Below are 17269 nucleotides of genomic sequence, written 5' to 3'. Positions count from 1 at the left end.
ATAGTACAGAGACGCGAACGCACAAGCCGGCTCTGTACTATACAGGCCAGGAATAGGTCACCATGGCGCATGCGTGCGCGTTTAGGACATTGCGCGGCCGGGAGAAAATCTTCAGTCTTCTGCGCAAGCGCGGCCCGGCCCGGCCGGGAGAAGGATCCAGGAAGTGAACGTCGCGCTCAAGGAAGGTAAGTATGAAAAGGGAAGATGAGTATACCCCTTTAAATCTTTCTCTTTACATAAAGACGCAGCATCGTAAAGACAATTGCTGAGTGTAAAACCACAAAACAATGCTACACAACAAAAAATAATTTAATTATAATTTAATACATAAGTATTTATCAGAGCATTATTGTTTGTAAAGTTCCTAAATGTAGATCTACACTCACCTAAAGAATTATTAGGAACACCTGTTCTATTTCTCATTAATGCGATTATCTAGTCAACCAATCACATGGCAGTTGCTTCAATGCATGTAGGGTTGTGGTCCTGGTCAAGACAATCTCCTGAACTCCAAACTGAATGTCAGAATGGGAAAGAAAGGCGATTTAAGCAATTTTGAGCGTGGCATGGTCTGAGTATTTCACAATCTGCTCAGTTACTAGGATTTTCAAGCACAACCATTTCTAGGGTTTACAAAGAATGGTGTGAAAAGGGAAAAACATCCAGTATGCGGCAGTCCTGTGGGCGAAAATGCCTTGTTTATGCTAGAGGTCAGAGGAGAATGGGCCGACTGATTCAAGCTGATAGAAGAGCAACGTTGACTGAAATAACCACTCGTTACAACCGAGGTATGCAGCAAAGCATTTGTGAAGCCACAACACGCACAACCTTGAGGCAGATGGGCTACAACAGCAGAAGACCCCACCGGGTACCACTCATCTCCACTACAAATAGGAAAAAGAGGCTACAATTTGCACGAGCTCACCAAAATGGGACTGTTGAAGACTGGAAAAATGGTTTCTTGAACATGACAATAAGTTCACTGTACTAAAATGGCCCCCACAGTCACCAAATCTCAACCCAATAGAGCATCTTTGGGATGTGGTGGAGCGGGAGCTTCGTGCCCTGGATGTGCATCCCTCAAATCTCCATCAACTGCAAGATGCTATCCTATCAATATGGGCCAACATTTCTAAAGAATGCTATCAGCACCTTGTTGAATCAATGCCACGTAGAATTATGGCAGTTCTGAAGGCAAAAGGGGGTCCAACACTGTATTAGTATGGTAGACCTTTGTTGCCTTGACCTTTTCTATTACAGTACATTGAGGCCATGGCTGAATCTATGTAAGAAAATGGCAATGTATGTAACATAATTCTGATATTGTTGTATACTCAGTGCTTGCAGCAATCATATGTTTGAGCCTTGATAAATAGGGAGACGTGAATGCAGCTTTATGAATATGCATATATTATAAGCATATATTATGCATAATTCCTGGCTGCAATGACAAATTTATAGGAGGACCCCACGCACCATGTGCACTGTTTTCTTCATTGGAGAGGTTGGGTGCATCTACCTCTCTTATAGCTTTACTCCCGGTCTACTTTGCACTAGTTATCTGCTACAAACAATGCAAAAAACACACATGACCCGGTGAGCTATTCCTAATATATAAAAACTGTGGTAAAAGTTCTAAATCTTAATTGGGCTAAATTATACCTTCTTGATGCCTAAAAACAATATCATCAATATTTTAAATAGAATTTAAAGCTGCAATACACATGCTTCCCATCGCCTCCAGATATTTACATAGAGGTGCACTGAGCATATGGTCAGTGCTTGTTTATGTAGACTTGTAATGACAGCTGTAGAAAGTGACAAGCTGTCTATGACATCTCTTGGATCCATCAGTCTCTTTGGTTGCACAATTTAACCCCCCCCCCCCAGTGTTATCTATGCTGTTAAATAAATAAACAGTGGCCACATGATGGGGTTAAGATCTTCCTCACACCCGGCATGCGCATGTGATACTCTGAACTTTCTGTGCCCCTTTAAATGTGAAGTTTCAGGTAGGCTTTGAACAACCACAGCAAAACTATTTTCAGGAAGCCAAATTTCAGTTATTCTTCAAAGAAATGTCATCATTCCGATACATTTTCATATAAATGTGTGCACTTTATATCAGACACTATATAGCAGTTGTCTGGCAGATTACACTAGCCTTTAGATTTTTTGATGTTTCCAGGGTGAAACCATTAACTGACAGTGTTGGAGAAGCCTATTGGAAGGGGCTTCAGTCAGGTTGTGTCTAGTCAGAAAGGGGCATTTTCATAAAACTAAATATTTATAGGAAACAATTTTAAATTAAATTTTTTTGGCTATTTTTCTTTTTCATTCTGGCAGTACTAGGTCATTGAAAATTCAACACAAATAGCAGTCAGCACAGAGAGAAAAACCCCATTGTCAGTTTATTGCTGATGTGAGGGAAAGATGTTATCTGAAAATATAATAGTAGGTGTAGAATTTGGATAACAGTACAACAGGTTCATTATTCTCTTGATAGGTCTAGATAAAGACTGCCACAGAAGAGTATTTCTTTAATTACTGTAATGTGTGATACTCAAATTGAGTCACCCATCTCCCTTCCCTTTCTGGCTATAGTGAATGGTCAGCATAAAGAAAGTGAAGTAAGGCTGTTTGCCATGCTGGAAGAAGATGTTAATGACCCACAATGGGAAGTAGAATACATAGATTGACTTCAAAGAATTACATCCAGAAAAACATCCACCTGTTTCTAGAATATTCATCTACCGGATGTATGTGCTAAAAAAATTGATGTTTGTGTTCCTTTAGGAGCATAGAGTTGACCTAAATCTGGGTTTAAGCATACCATAAGATGATGGCATTTAGTGTTCATGATCCCCCATGTTTGGCTCTTTTAAACAAACATGCAATTTATATTGAGGTATAATTTCTAGTTAATGTACACGAAAGGGAGCTGAAAAGTTTATTATGGTGGGCCTGAAAAACATCAAAAGTAGTATCAGAAATGAGTGGAGCTGAAATATGGTCAGATGCCCACATGTTAATTACCCAATGCATCACTTACAAAAAAATAGACATTTGATGATGTGTGACTTATATAAACTTCATAGACATACGAACAAGAAGTGCTAACTTTTGCCTTAGTCAAAAACAATCTACAATAACCTCACAAAGATCACAATTAAAAATAAACAAGAGCCCATAAATGCCTCAGTCGGTCATGAAGAAAAAATTATGGAACTCACTTAGCTCCTGACAAAGCCTTTTGTGGTGACACACGCATTGAGGTGTCATGTCCTTTATTAAAGGAGTTCTGTAGTGTTTCATTATATGGATAGATCATCAGCATCTGACCGGCGGGGGTCCGACACCCGGAAACCCCTGCCGATCAGCTGTTTCAGAAGGCAGTGGCGCTGGCAGTAGCACCGTGGCCTTCTTGCCGTTTCCTGCAGGCCCAGTGACATCACGACGGCGCCTCTAAGCCTCATTCACTTTAATGAGGCTTAGCCGTGCCCAGGCCAGTGATACTAGTCGTGAAGTCACTGGGACTGTGAAACAGCGAGAAGGCCGCAGCACTACTGCCAGCGCCCTTCTCAAACAGCTGATCTGACACCGAAGATCCACGCTGATCAGATGCGGATCAGTAATGAAAAGCCACAGAGCCCCTTTAATTCCATTTGGATTTGTACTAACTGGTATAATCCATGTTGATGGTATGTGGCATACTGATATAGTGATATTGCTATATAGTGTTTGTACATCTGATAATACTGACCCCAGCTATTTCTCAGTATCTATTTTCCATCTAGCTGATTTTGATATCTCCTTTTATTCGATAATGTTTACTCATTTGATATCTGAATATAGCTCTAATAAAAATTTATAGTTCCATTATTTTTTTCTTTATGAGTGACTTTGCATTAGTCAACCATATCAAAGAGAAGCTTTTGGGCAGAAGAAACAAGTCCTTTCACTGATGTACAGAAAAGTACTAACAAACAGGGCAATACTGATACAAGGCATTAGATTACTGCTGATTGTTGTGTATAAGCAGACTTTAAAGAGAGTCAGTCAGCAGTTTTGATCATGCTACATTGCTGACAGCACAAAGTAGGGGCTGGGGAGTGCCAGGATAAAAATATCCTTTGTGGAGATTAAAAAAAAAAATATCAGGAGTAGTGTGAATATGAACAGATTCTGCTCCAGTAAGTGCCCGGAGGCGATGCTTCACTGTGAAGGGCTTGCTCATCACAGTGAAGTACCATGCATTAAAGAGGTTTTCTGGGATTATCATATTGATGACCTATCCTCAGGTTACGTCACCAATATGAGATTGTCAGGGGTCTAACTTCCAGGACCCCCAAGGATCAGTTTTTTGAGAAGACTGCTGCTATCCAGTGAGAGCCAAGCACATTACCATCCATTTGATAGTGGCTGTGCTTGGTATCTCAGCTGTGCCTATTCAGTTGAGTGTTACTGAGCTACGGCTAGGCCATGAACCAACATGACGTCACATGGCCTAGGCACGTTGCGAGTTCGGGTGCCGGGACCCGAACCCAAACTCTGCAGCAAAAGTTTGGGTTTGAGTTCGGTGTTCGGGCATTTAATAAAGCTCGTTGAAAGGCTGCAGGGCAGCAAATCAACAAGATTTTAAGCTATGGGCACTTATAAGCCATCACAGCCATGCTTAGTAATGGCATGGCTGTGATTGGCCGGTGCATCATGTGACCCAACCTCTATATAAGCTGGATCACGTGTAGCACCGCCGATCAGCTCTGAGTAGGGCAGGGACAGGAAACAGGCAGCTGAAGTGAGGGAGAGTGTTAGGAATCTCATCTGGCTATTTATTCTGTAGGTGACCTATAGTAATTTTTTTGTGGATGCATTACACCAGCTTTGCACCCCTGACACAGAAATATAATAGTTAGGGTCCATTCACACGTCAGTATTTTTACCTTTCCAGATAAACGTTCCTGTTTTTTGCGGATCCGAAAATCTGGATGACATGAGGATGCTTTTAGCATGTCTTCCGCATTTTTGACAGATCCATTGACTAGAATGGCATGACGGAACGCAAAATCGGACAAATAGTAGGACAGGGTATATTTGTTTCCTGGATCCGAATAAACGGAACCCACGGAACGGAACGGAATCACGGAATCGGAGAGCACCATGAGTGCTGTCCGATTATTTGCGGATTCCATTGAAAATGAATGGATCCGCATAACGTTCCGTTTTTAATCGGAACGGATGCGGAACACCAAAACGGACGTGTGAATGGACCCTTAATCTGTTAGTTCAGTGGGTGACATATACCCATTTTTTGTGTGAGGTACACCTGCACTGCATCCGTGACAGGGAAATTAATATAAATTAAACATAGTTAATCCGTGTGTTAGTTTGGTGGGTGACATATACCCATTTTTGGTTTGAGGTACACCTGCACTGCATACATGACAGGAAAATAAATATAGTTAATCTGTCTATTAGTTCAGTGGGTGAACTCAAAGAATGAGGAGAGCATCAAATAAGGGACGTGGCCCTGGTCGTGGTGCTGCTGGTGTTGGTGGAGCGCCTGTTGCAGAGAGAGGACGTAGTCGATTTGTGCCAGATACACGCCCAAGTGAAACACCTTCCTCAGGTTCACGTAGGCTACAGGACGTTTAGAGTTATTTTGTAGGCCCGAATACCAGTGTACGAATGGTGAGGCCAGAACAAGTAGAGGCGGTAGTAGATTGGGTGGCTGACAGTCCCACAAGTTCCTTCACATTGTCTCACACCCGGTCCCCTGCTGAAACCACACAGTTGGCACCTGCAGCCCATGGGCATCTGTCTTTCACATAAACCTCCTTGCAAATCAGCCAAGCAGTCTGAGCCCCAAGCCATGCAACAGTCTCTTATGCTTTTTGACGACTCTGCTGGCAGGGTTTCCATAGGCCATCCACCTAGCCCTGCCCCAGAAGTGGAAGATATTGAGTGCACTGATGCCCAACCACTTATGTTTCAGGATGTGGACATGGGAAGACCACCGCAGCACGTCTCGGATGATGACGAAACACAGGTCCCAACTGTGGCTTTCTGCAGTGTTCAGACCGGCAAGGAAGCAGGGGTGAAGTGTGGGTGGAAGATAATGTGGAGGATGATGAGGTCCCAGACCCCACATGGAATCAAGGTCATGCAAGAGATGTGTGCAGTTCTGAGGAAGAGGTGGTGGTCACACAGCCCCAGCCACACAGCAAAAGAGGCAGCAGGGTGCAAAAGCAGAGTGGCCGTCCCCTAGCCAGTACGCCTGCTACTGCCCACTGCACCCAGGGACTGAGCACACCAAATCCATCTCCAAGGAGTTCCCTGGTGTGGCAGTTCTTCAGACAATGTGCTGATGACAAGACATGGTTTGCACGCTGTGCAATCGGAGCCTGAAGCGAGGCATAAATGTTCTAAACCTGAGCACCACCTGCATGACCAGGCATCTAAATACAAAGCACGAGCTGTAGTGGAGTACACACCTCAAAAACCACGAAAGATCTCAGGCTCCTCCTGCTCCCTCTTCTGCTGCAGTCTCAGCCTCTTCTTTCCCCTCTGGAGTGACAGTGGCACCTGCCACCCCGCAAACAGAGGATGTGGCAGATACACCACCATCTCCACCACCATCGCCAAGCATCTCCACACTGTCAGCTGTCCATCCCCCAAACACTGGAGAGAAAGAGGAAGTACCCCCTACCCACCAGCAATCCCTGGCCCTGAATGCCACTATTTCTAAATTCCTGGCCTTTGAAATGCTGTCATTCCGTCTGGTGGAGACGGAGAGTTTTAAAAGCCTTATGGCGGTGGCTGTCCCACAGTACGTGGTTCCCAGCTGCCACTACTTTTCCAGGTGAGCCATCCCTGCACTGCACAACCAAGTGGTGGACAAAATCAGGTGTACACTGCGCAACGCCATCTGTGGCAAGGTCCACATAAGCACTGATAACAGCACACTGGGTAAATGCAGTAGCGGCTGGTCCTGAGGCGGATAGCAGTTTGGTGCGTGTCCTTCTGCCACAGGGGATTGTAGGACGTTTTTATTTGCCTCCTGTTTCCTTCTCCTCCTACTCTGCTTCCTCCTCTACCGCCTCCTTATCCGGTCAGCGTAACACCTGCACCACCAACTTCAGCACAGCCAGGGGGAATCGACAGCAGGCTGTTTTGAAACTCATCTGTTTGGGGGAAAAACCCCACACCGCTCGGGAGCTGTGGATGGATATGGAACAACAGACTGATGAGTGGTTGGTGCCACTGAGGCTCTAGCCAGGCCTGGTGGTGTGCGATAACAGGCGAAATCTCGTAGCAGCTCTGGGCCTAGCCGATTTGACGCACACGCTTTGCCTAGCGCATGAGCTGAATTTGGTGGTGCAGAGGTTTCTGAAAAATTATCCCGATATTTCAGAGCTGCTGCAGAAAGTGCGGGCTGTCTGTGCGCACTTTCGGCGTTCTCACCCTGCTACTGCTCGCCTGTCTGCGCTGCAGCGTAACTTCGGCCTTCCCTCTCATATGCGACATACCCACAAGGTGGAACTTCACCTTGCACATGCTGGAGAGACTGTGCGAGCAGCAGCAGGTGATAATGGAATTTCAGCTGCAGCACGCAAGGGTGAGTCCCTCTGTGGAACAGCACCACTTCACCACCGAGTGGGCTTTCATGTGGGATGTGTGTGCCGTGTTGCGCTGTTTCGAGTACTCCACCAACATGGCCAGTGCCGATGATGCCGTCCTCAGTGCTACATTCCCACTTCTATGTCTCCTTGAAAAAATGCTTCGGGCGATGATGGAAGAGGATGTGGCACAGGAGGAAGAGGAGGAAGAGGGATAATTTCCACGGTTATCAGGCCAGTCATTCACAAGTGGCTCGGAGGGTGGGTTCCTGCACCAACGGAGGCCAGGTACACAACTGTCCAGCCAAGACACAGTTCTGGAGGATGAAGAGGATGATGATGAGGAGGAACTGTGTTCACAGCAGGGTGGCATCCAAAGCAGCTCATGGGCATTACTGGAGCTTGGCTGGAGAGATACAGAGGATACCGACGATACACCTCTCACAGAGGACATTTTTTCGTTGGCTCTGGATCACCTGGCACATATGAGCGACTACATGCTGCAGTGCTTGTGCAACGACCGCAGAGTTGCCCACATTCTAACCACTACTGATTACTGGATGGCCACCCTGCTGGATCCCCGCTACAAGGACAACGTGCCATCCTTAATTCCGTCACTAGAGTGTGATCGGAAGATGCGCAAGTACAAGCACACGCTGGTAGATGCTCTGCTGATGGCATTCCCACCTGACAGCGGGGGCTCAGTGTAAGCACAAGGCGAAGGCAGAGGAGGAGGAAGAAGTCTCCAACGCAGATGGGGCACCACCAGCACCTCAGAAGGCAGGGTTAGCATGAACAAAATGTGGAAAAGCTTTGTCAGCACGCCACAACAACCAGCACCACCAGCTGATATGGAACGTCTTAGCAGGAGGCAGCATTTCAGCAACATGATGAAACAGTGCATACGTCTACACGTACTGACTGATGGGTCTACCCCATTCAACTTCTGGGTCTCCAAATTGGAGACATGGCCTGAGCTTGCCCTTTTATGCCTTGGAGGTGCTGGCCTGTATATTGTCCGAATGTGTGTTTAGCACAGCAGGGGGTAGGGGGGGTGGGGGTGATCACAGACAGGAGCAGCCGCCTGTCCACAGCCAACGTGGACAAGCTCACATTCATTAAAATGAACCAGGCATGGATCCCACAGGACTTATCCGTACCTTGTGCTGAATAGACAAATATACCGGCCGCACCCAGCCATTGTTATACTCCAGCGCACTTTCTCTTTGCGTTCTCTTTTCCATCATCCAATGTTTTGGGCCTTCCCAAATTTATAAATAAATAAATGAAAAAAAAAAATAAACTGTCTTAGCTCCACCATCGCTTCCACCTACACTGCCACGTCTTCAGCCTCCTCAACCTCCTACTCCACTTTGACCTCAGCCTCCTAGTTCAAGATTATTTATTTTTTATATTTTTTATATTCTATGTTATTTTAAGTCATTTTCCTATCCACACGGTTTTGTGCGTATTATTGTCAGTCTATAAAATTGGCTTACTACTCAGACAACATCATTCCCAGCAGCGACCTGGGAGTCCAAGATGCATCCAGACATCCTCCCCATGCTGTTCCTGAACCATTTTAATGGTGTTTCCATCAATTTATGACCTTTTCCTATGAACCAGACAGCCTCCCCTCTTTAGAGCAGGGGGTGCCTGGTTTAATGCTCGGGTTCTCCCATTGACTTCCATTGTGCTCTGGTGCTCGATCAACACTAGTGACTATGTGATTTTTATTTGCTAGTCTGTATTTCAAAGCTTTTCAATAAAAATAGAATTTGCCATGAATATAATATATATATTTGTTTTAAGTGCATGGCCATCAATGTAATTTTCTAATTCACGCAATGTAATGTTCTACTTGTATATTTAAAATTCTTTAAAAACAGGAAAAAAATAAGAAAACGTGAGTTTTCTGCTGTATATATGAGGGGTTTTGAAGTGATCATTATAGGTGCATTAATCTATGATATTCAACCGCCACCATCATTCACGCAGGATCAGCTTTTTTACAGGTTGACTAAGGTCTTTTGAACGGTTTGAAGAAACCCATGTCAGTTTGTCAATTTGCATACGTTTCTGCAATAAAATCAAGTGTGAACCCAGCCTTATTGCTGTAGACCCTTACAGATTTTTTTAACATCATCAATTTAAATGATCTGTAAGGAAGAAGTAACAAAACCATGAGAAAAGTCTAAATGTAAACCCACAAAACACCTCACCCATTTCTCACAACAGACAACACGACCAAGTCACTCCTCCTGTAGTTTCAGTACAATGCGTGGTAACCACATTTTGTGGGTTTTATGATCTCTTACACAGTTATTATTTTCTTGTAACAAAGCACAGTAAACAATTACACTTGTTGCATTCTTATCTTTCATAGGAATTCCACTCTTTAAAGGGGTTGTGTCACTTCAACAAATGGCATTTATTATGAAAAGAAAGTTAATACAAGGCCCTTACTAATGTAATGTGATTGTCCATATCACTTCCTTTACTGGCTAAACTAATTTTTTCATCACATATACAGTGGATATAAAAAGTCTACACACCCCTGTTAAACTGTCAGGTTTCTGTGATGTAAAAAATTAGACAAAGATAAATCATTTCAGAACTTTTTCCACCTTTAATGTGACCTATACACTGTACCACTCAATTAAAAAACAAACTGAAATCTTTTAGGTAGTGGGAAGAAAACCAAAACATACTTAAATAATATGGTTGCATAAGTGTGCACACCCTCTTATAACTGGGGATGTTGCTGTGTTCAGAATTAAGTAATCACATTCAAAATCATGTTAAATAGGAGTCAGCATACACCGGCTATCATTTAAAGGGCCTCTGATTACCCCAAATAAAGTCCAGCTGCTCTAGTTGGTCTTTCCTGAAATGTTCTTAGTCGCCTCCCACAGCAAAAGCCATGGTCCACAGAGAGCTTCCAAAGCATCAGAGGGATCTCATTGTTAAAAGGTATCAGTCAGGAGAAGGGTACAAAAGAATTTCCAAGGCATTAGATATACCATGGAAGACAGTGAAGACAGTCATCATCAAGTGGAGAAAAGATGGCACAACAGTGACATTACCAAGAACTGGACGTCCCTCCAAAATTGATGGAAAGACGAGAAGAAAACTGGTCTGGGAGGCGACCAAGAGGCCTACAGCAACATTAAAGGAGCTGCAGGAATATCTGGCAAGTGCTGGCTGTGTGACAACAATCTCCCGTATTCTTTATATACCAATCAATATTGGCACAAAACCTTCAGGCTTCTGATAGAAAGCTGAACATGAAGAGGAACTTCATCTTTCAGCATGACAACAACCCAAAGCATACATCCAAATCAACAAAGGAATGGCTTCACCAGAAGAAGATTCAAGTTTTGGAATGGCACAGCCAGAGCCCAGACCTGAATCCGATTGAAAATCTGTGGGGTGATCTGAAGAGGGCTGTGCACCGGAGATGCCCTCGCAATCTGACAGATTTGGAGTGTTTTTGCATAGAGGAGTGGGCAAATCTTGCCAAGTCAAAAAGACTGAGTGCTGTAATAAAATCAAAAGGTGCTTCAACAAAGTATTATTTTAAGGGTGTGCACAACATTATGCAACCATATTATTTTATTTTTATATTTTTTCTTCCCTCCACCTAAAAGATTTCAGTTTGCTTTTCAATTGAGTTTTACAGTTTATAGGTCACAATAAAGGTGGAAAAAGTTCTGAAATGATTTATCTTTGTCTCATTTTTTTTACATCACAAAAACCTGACATTTTATCAGGGGTGTGTAGACTTTTTATATCTACTGTACATGGCTCATTTCCATGGGTACACACCATGGGAAAATATGCTGGCCTCTCTGGTGGCCAGAATCATAGGAGCTCAGAAAAGCCGGCTCCTTTTCCTGTACTGTGCAAGCACGGCCACTGAGGCTGGATTGCAGGGTGGTCATAACCATGAAAGTCAGAAGTATATAATGTGATGGAAAAGTGAGTCTTGCCAGTAAAAAGAAGCAATATGGACAATCACAATACATTAGTGAGTGTCTTGTATTAACTTTGTCTACATGATAAATGCCATTTGCTGAAAGGAGACAACCCCTTTAATTATTAATTAGCTGCACCTTGCAATTGATTAATGGTAAAGTATTAAGGGTTACAAAATGTACATTTGCAACAAGGTTCTCATGACCAAGGGGCTGTTAGGCTCCCTGCATAGAAGGGAGTAGCTCTAAAATGGACAGTATGGAGGCACAATAACTTGCTCTGATGGCACAATCTGAGCATAGTATAATAACAGGTCAGTCAATGTATCAATATGTGCGTACCCGGCAAATAGCAATACAGTATAGCCTGTCTGAGAGCTCCCCAACTTGCAGTCGAATCCAACAGTACCATTTGACAATCAGGCAACACAAATACTGAGCATATGGCATAATGAACAGTCACAATACTCAGTAGTATAAAGCAATTTGGTCTTCTGTCTTCAGTATTCCAACTTAGCATTGATCTTGAGAATGTTGAGTTCTTTTCTAATCAAACCACCTACCCCCACTGCAACGTTTGAAGAGACTCTACTCTTACTCAAGTGGCAGTGCCAGTAATGGTGCTACCTGAATTCCAGCCTATATAGTGCTATGACAATTTTGTGACCATATACAGCAGAATTTGTATGAAGCAACATGGTGCCTCAGTAAGGCCTCTTTCACACTACTGCATGGCTATTTCAGTGTTTTGTGGTCCGTTTTTCACGGATCCGTTGTTCCGTTTTTTTTGTTTCCGTTCCGTTGTTCCGTTCCGTTTTTCGGTGTGGCATATACAGTATACAGTATTTACATAGAAAAAATTGGGCTGGGCATAACATTTTCAATAGATAATGCAGAAAAAATGGAACGGATATGGAAGACATACGGATGCATTTCCATATGTGTTCTGTTTTTTTTTGCTGACCCATTGACTTGAATGGAGCCACGGAACGTGATTTGCAGGCAATAATAGGACATGTTCTATCGTTCAACGGAACAGAAAAATGGAAATACGGAAATGGAATGCATACGGAGTACATTCCGTTTTTTTTTGCGGAACCATTGAAATGAATGCTTCCGTATACAGAACGCAAAAAACGGCCCGCAAAACGGAAACAAAAAATCGTTGTGTGAAAGAGGCCTAAGCATCTAATTTCATATGGAGTTGTGAAAGGTCAGGTCCACACACATCAAAGCACTAGAGGAGGCACCCCGAAAGTTCTGGCTAAGAAAACATAATCTACAGTACATCAGGGATACTTTGGCTTCAGTTAAATACAGTAGAAAGTCCTAACTTCTCTCAGACACGCTGAGAGGCACAAACTTTACAATCAATAACCTGGTGGGGTGGACGTTATGGTGGGCTCTCTGCATGCAGTCCACTACCTTCGTTAGCATCTCCCCCTACTCTAGGTCACACAGACAAGGAATCTTTACTACTAACACATTGCCAAAGTCTTGCCTTTTCACCTTTATATCATCTAGTTCCAGCCCAAATGGGCAACCTAGTGTGCCAGTGCATCAACACCCAATTGCTGGCCACTAATACCAAGATGTTATATTCTCCTCATCAATAATGGAGGCTGAGCCAACACCTCGCAGCACCATATTAATGAGGCAAATTCTCCAATCATCCATCACTACACACTTAGAGGGCCATGCTCCAGTTTACCCCCCACAATGGCCACCCACCACCCTGTGTCATATGTCGCAGTAAAATAAAACATGTATACCATAGATATAACACACAGTTTTAACATAAGGCGGGACATACTTTCCACCCACCTTACAGATATACAGAAGTTTTTCCTGTCCAATAGAATAAAATAGTGCTTTTTGGAAGTGGCATTGAGGAGGTCTCCTGGCTCAGGGTGAATTGAGATCATTGCTAGTAGTTTCCATTGTTCTGCCCCGTTAGAGGAGCAGAACAATGAAAATAACAGAAGGACCGGGTTCAGCACGTAACCGAAACAAACTGAGCTGAACAGGCTCCAGTGACTACAAGGACTTTTTTGCCCGATCTTTGAGACCACCACTGATCAGATACTGAAGACCTATCCAGAAGATGGGTTATCAGTAGAAAAGTCTTGGAAAGCCCTTTTAAATTTTCGTCACATACAGGTCACTGTGGTCTTCTGCCGTTCCTGCACATAATGAAATACATTGGTTCTTCATTGAAAATAAATAATGATCATACCTTCATAGCCATCGTTGTCAAGATCTCCCAGATTGGTTATTGCTTCTCCAAACCTTGCTGCATATAAGTCACTTCCTGAAAGTTCATAATCAAGTTCTGACATCTGTCCCTTTAAAAGGAAGGTATGGACGTTACATATTAATTTATACTTTTATAGCACAACTATGAGCTATCCAGCATCTGAAATCTGTGCTACAGTATTAATGGTATTCAACAAGGTACACAGGACAGCAAAAAGCCTCTACTATGGCAGCTGCTGTATAGAGATCCCAAAGGTTGAATTATTTCTACTGACACCTTCGTTGTGAGACAAGTTCTTTGACTTCCCGTTAGACACAATGATATACTGTAGCATAATGTGTCAGCATGGAAGATATTTATCTTTCAAACTATTTCTTTTCCTGAGCTGATATATAGGTTACTCTACGACTTGTAGAGAGCAAGACATTAGCCCATTGATGATGAAAAGTGTAAATGTACAGCTTATGGGGGTTTTCCAGTCGTAAAATATTGATTCATTCTCAGGATAGGTCATCAATATCTGATCAGTGGAGGTCTGACAGCTGCGGCCTCTTCCTAGGCCATGGACGTCACTTTCATCAATCACATGGCCTTGGTGCAGCTCAGTCTAATTCAAGTGACTGGGCCTGGGCTGTAATACCAAGCACATCCATTATACAATGCATAAGGGTCCATTCACACGTCCTGTTTTTTTTCATCCTGAAAAACGGTCTGTTTTTTGCGGATCCGTTGTTCCTGAAAATGTTTCCGTATGTCATCCGTTTTTTGCGGATCCGCAAAAAACGGGAACATGTATACATTTCAATAATCAAATAAAGTTGTTTGGATTTCTTTGAAAAAAAAATGAAAAAAAATAAATAAATAATAATTTGTTATGTGTTTCCAGGAACGGAATCCGCAAAAAACGGATGACATACGGAATGACATCCGAATGTCATCCGTTTTTTGCGGATCCATTGACTTTGTATTGTACCAGGATCCGATTTTTCAGGACAAGAATAGGACATGTTTTATATTTAAACGGACATGCGGAACGGAACAACGGAAACGGACAGCACACATTGTGCTGTCCGATTTTTTCCAGGACCCATTGAAAATGAATGGGTCCAGATCTGGTCCTGATCTGTTCCTGAAAAAACGGAACAGATCAGGAAAGAAAAAACGGACGTGTGAATGGACCCTAAGACTGTGCTTGGTAAGCTATGATGAGGCTGCAGTGCTCACCGGAGTGCTGCATCCTCTTCAAACAGTTGATAAGTGGCAGTGTTGGGGGTCAGAATCCCACCGATTAGATATTGATTCCCTATCCTGACGACAGGTTGTCAATATTCTACTCATTGTGTCCAAAGCTTTAAAGTGAATGTCCACCTTTGAATAACATTTAAAAAAAAAATCAAGTTCAAACATCTGTTATGTTATCTTTATAGCAGACTGAGCTATTTTGAGAGAATTTTCTCATACAGAACTATAAAAGGACATATACTTAAAAGATTCTTCTTCATTCTGACTGCCTGCAGCCACCACTAGAGGGAGCTTCCTGCATACTGCTATATATTGAATGGAATAATAAAACAGTATGCAGTATCCTGAGCTCCCTCTAGTGGTGGCTGCAGGCAGGCAGCATTTTATGTTATTAATATATATCTATGCAGAGAATTCAGACTTCTGTAAGGGAAAATGGAGCATTAACTGTTATAAACATATGTTAAGAAATTAATCAGCAGGGAATTTGGGATCTAAAGACAAGGCTATGTTAAAAGCCTGCTTTGTAAGTCAGATAGACAATAAAAAGGATTATATGCTGCTTTTTTTGACTTGCATTATTGTATACAGTAAATGTATCTCTGCAGAACAAAATTCTATTATGAAGCAAATCATATTACATTTTACCTCCCTAAAAGGTAGGGGGCCCGGACCCCCATCCAGCAGCTGCTATGAACAGAGAGGTGGCTGCACATGTGCCCATCAAGCCAATCATTTCTATGTGAGTTCTTATAACAGCCAAGCATTTGTTGCCCATGTATTTTCCAAACTTCTATAGATACAGATGAAGAAAGACAAACATGCAGTCACCAATCTATTCACAAAAGCCAAAGAGGGCGACTTGGGGACCCCTATTGCTAGGTGCGAGTCACAGAAGTGGAAACATGTTCCTATCATACATTTATATCATATCCTGTGGATATCTTTTAAATGTTCAGATGGTAATATCTATTTAAGGGGTTAAAAGTGAAGAAAGTAAGAAATGTGCTAAAAAAAAATCTGTTCCACTATCTACATCTAAATAGCAGAGAAAGCTTATAATTTCCTTAAAACACAGCCCAGGGCACGAGACTTCTATACTCAAACCCCTACATAAGGTGGCCACGAGCAGGCTGAATTTTATCAGACTTTGTTTAGACGGATGTTCCTTTATCTTATCTCATTGCGAACATTTCAAGATATTCACCAAGAGGCACAAAGGAAGCTCAAGCCTTAGCAACAACAAATATTTCCATTCATAAGTATCACAGGGACATTTTCATTTCTGGAAAAGAGTAACAATGTTGCATTCATACTAGAGCAGACATTCTGCATGAAGGTTCAGATCTTGGTATGTAGAAATGGAACAAAAGGTATTTCTTTGCCATCTGAATCACATGTCCTATTTGAGCCGGGCAGACACGCATATTGATGGTAAAAATGGTGCTTTACATGGTAGACATAAAGGTTTTTAAACTTTGAGACAATTATTTTATGCTTGACACCAGGGTAATGGAAGCATGTCTGTAGCAGCAGCTTCTGTATTAGAAGGAGTTTTTTAGTGTTTTATACTGATAATCTATCTACATTATATGATGGGTAGAGGTCTGAGTCTGACCCCCGCCAATTAGGTGCTTGAAGAGGCCTCCTTGGTTTTACCGCCATTCCAGGGAAAATTGATTCGTTACCAAGAAGCGCAAGGAATTTTAGCTTCACGACAAATGAAGATTTTCCTGAAATTCGGATCGAAGTCCACTTCGGATACTTCAATTTGCTCAACACTAATGGTTGTTATGTCGATTAAAGTTTTAGATTCACAAAAATTTGAATTTTTGGGGGAATTTAATTCATGTAGAATCGATTCACTCACCTCTAATCTTAAGTCAAAAACTGTAAGTCCCAAGACACATAAAAGCATATTTGATATTCCCATGACCACAAAAACATGTAAAAAGGCAAAATATACAAAATTCTTCAGGTTGGCAAGGTAGACATTGGCGGGGTCTTGTCTGTCTTGATAAACAGTTTAAAGATGACAAAGCACAACGCAAAAAAAGGTTAATGTGAAACTTGTCCCCGAGCCGAGGTGCAGCCATGTGGAAAGGCAAGATATAACATCTAAGTACTCCTCCTCGAGCAGGTGCTGACTTACACGACAGGAAAATGCTGCAATC

At 42.6% G+C, this 17269-nt stretch overlaps 1 protein-coding gene across 1 annotated transcript in view; it reads right to left on the bottom strand.

The window, feature by feature from the left end:
• ITGA4 (integrin subunit alpha 4) overlaps positions 1-17269 on the bottom strand; it is a 171181-nt gene that overhangs the window by 75285 nt on the left and 78627 nt on the right. The window contains exon 10 of the mRNA XM_044302593.1: positions 13833-13941. Coding sequence (XP_044158528.1) covers positions 13833-13941 — 109 coding nt within the window. The remainder of the gene's footprint in view (positions 1-13832; positions 13942-17269) is intronic.

The sequence above is a fragment of the Bufo gargarizans genome, chromosome 8 (genome assembly GCF_014858855.1).
Source record: "Bufo gargarizans isolate SCDJY-AF-19 chromosome 8, ASM1485885v1, whole genome shotgun sequence".
Lineage (NCBI taxonomy): Eukaryota > Metazoa > Chordata > Amphibia > Anura > Bufonidae > Bufo > Bufo gargarizans.
The sequence above is the reverse complement of the archived record's forward strand: the minus strand, read 5'-3'. Positions and strand labels throughout refer to the sequence as shown.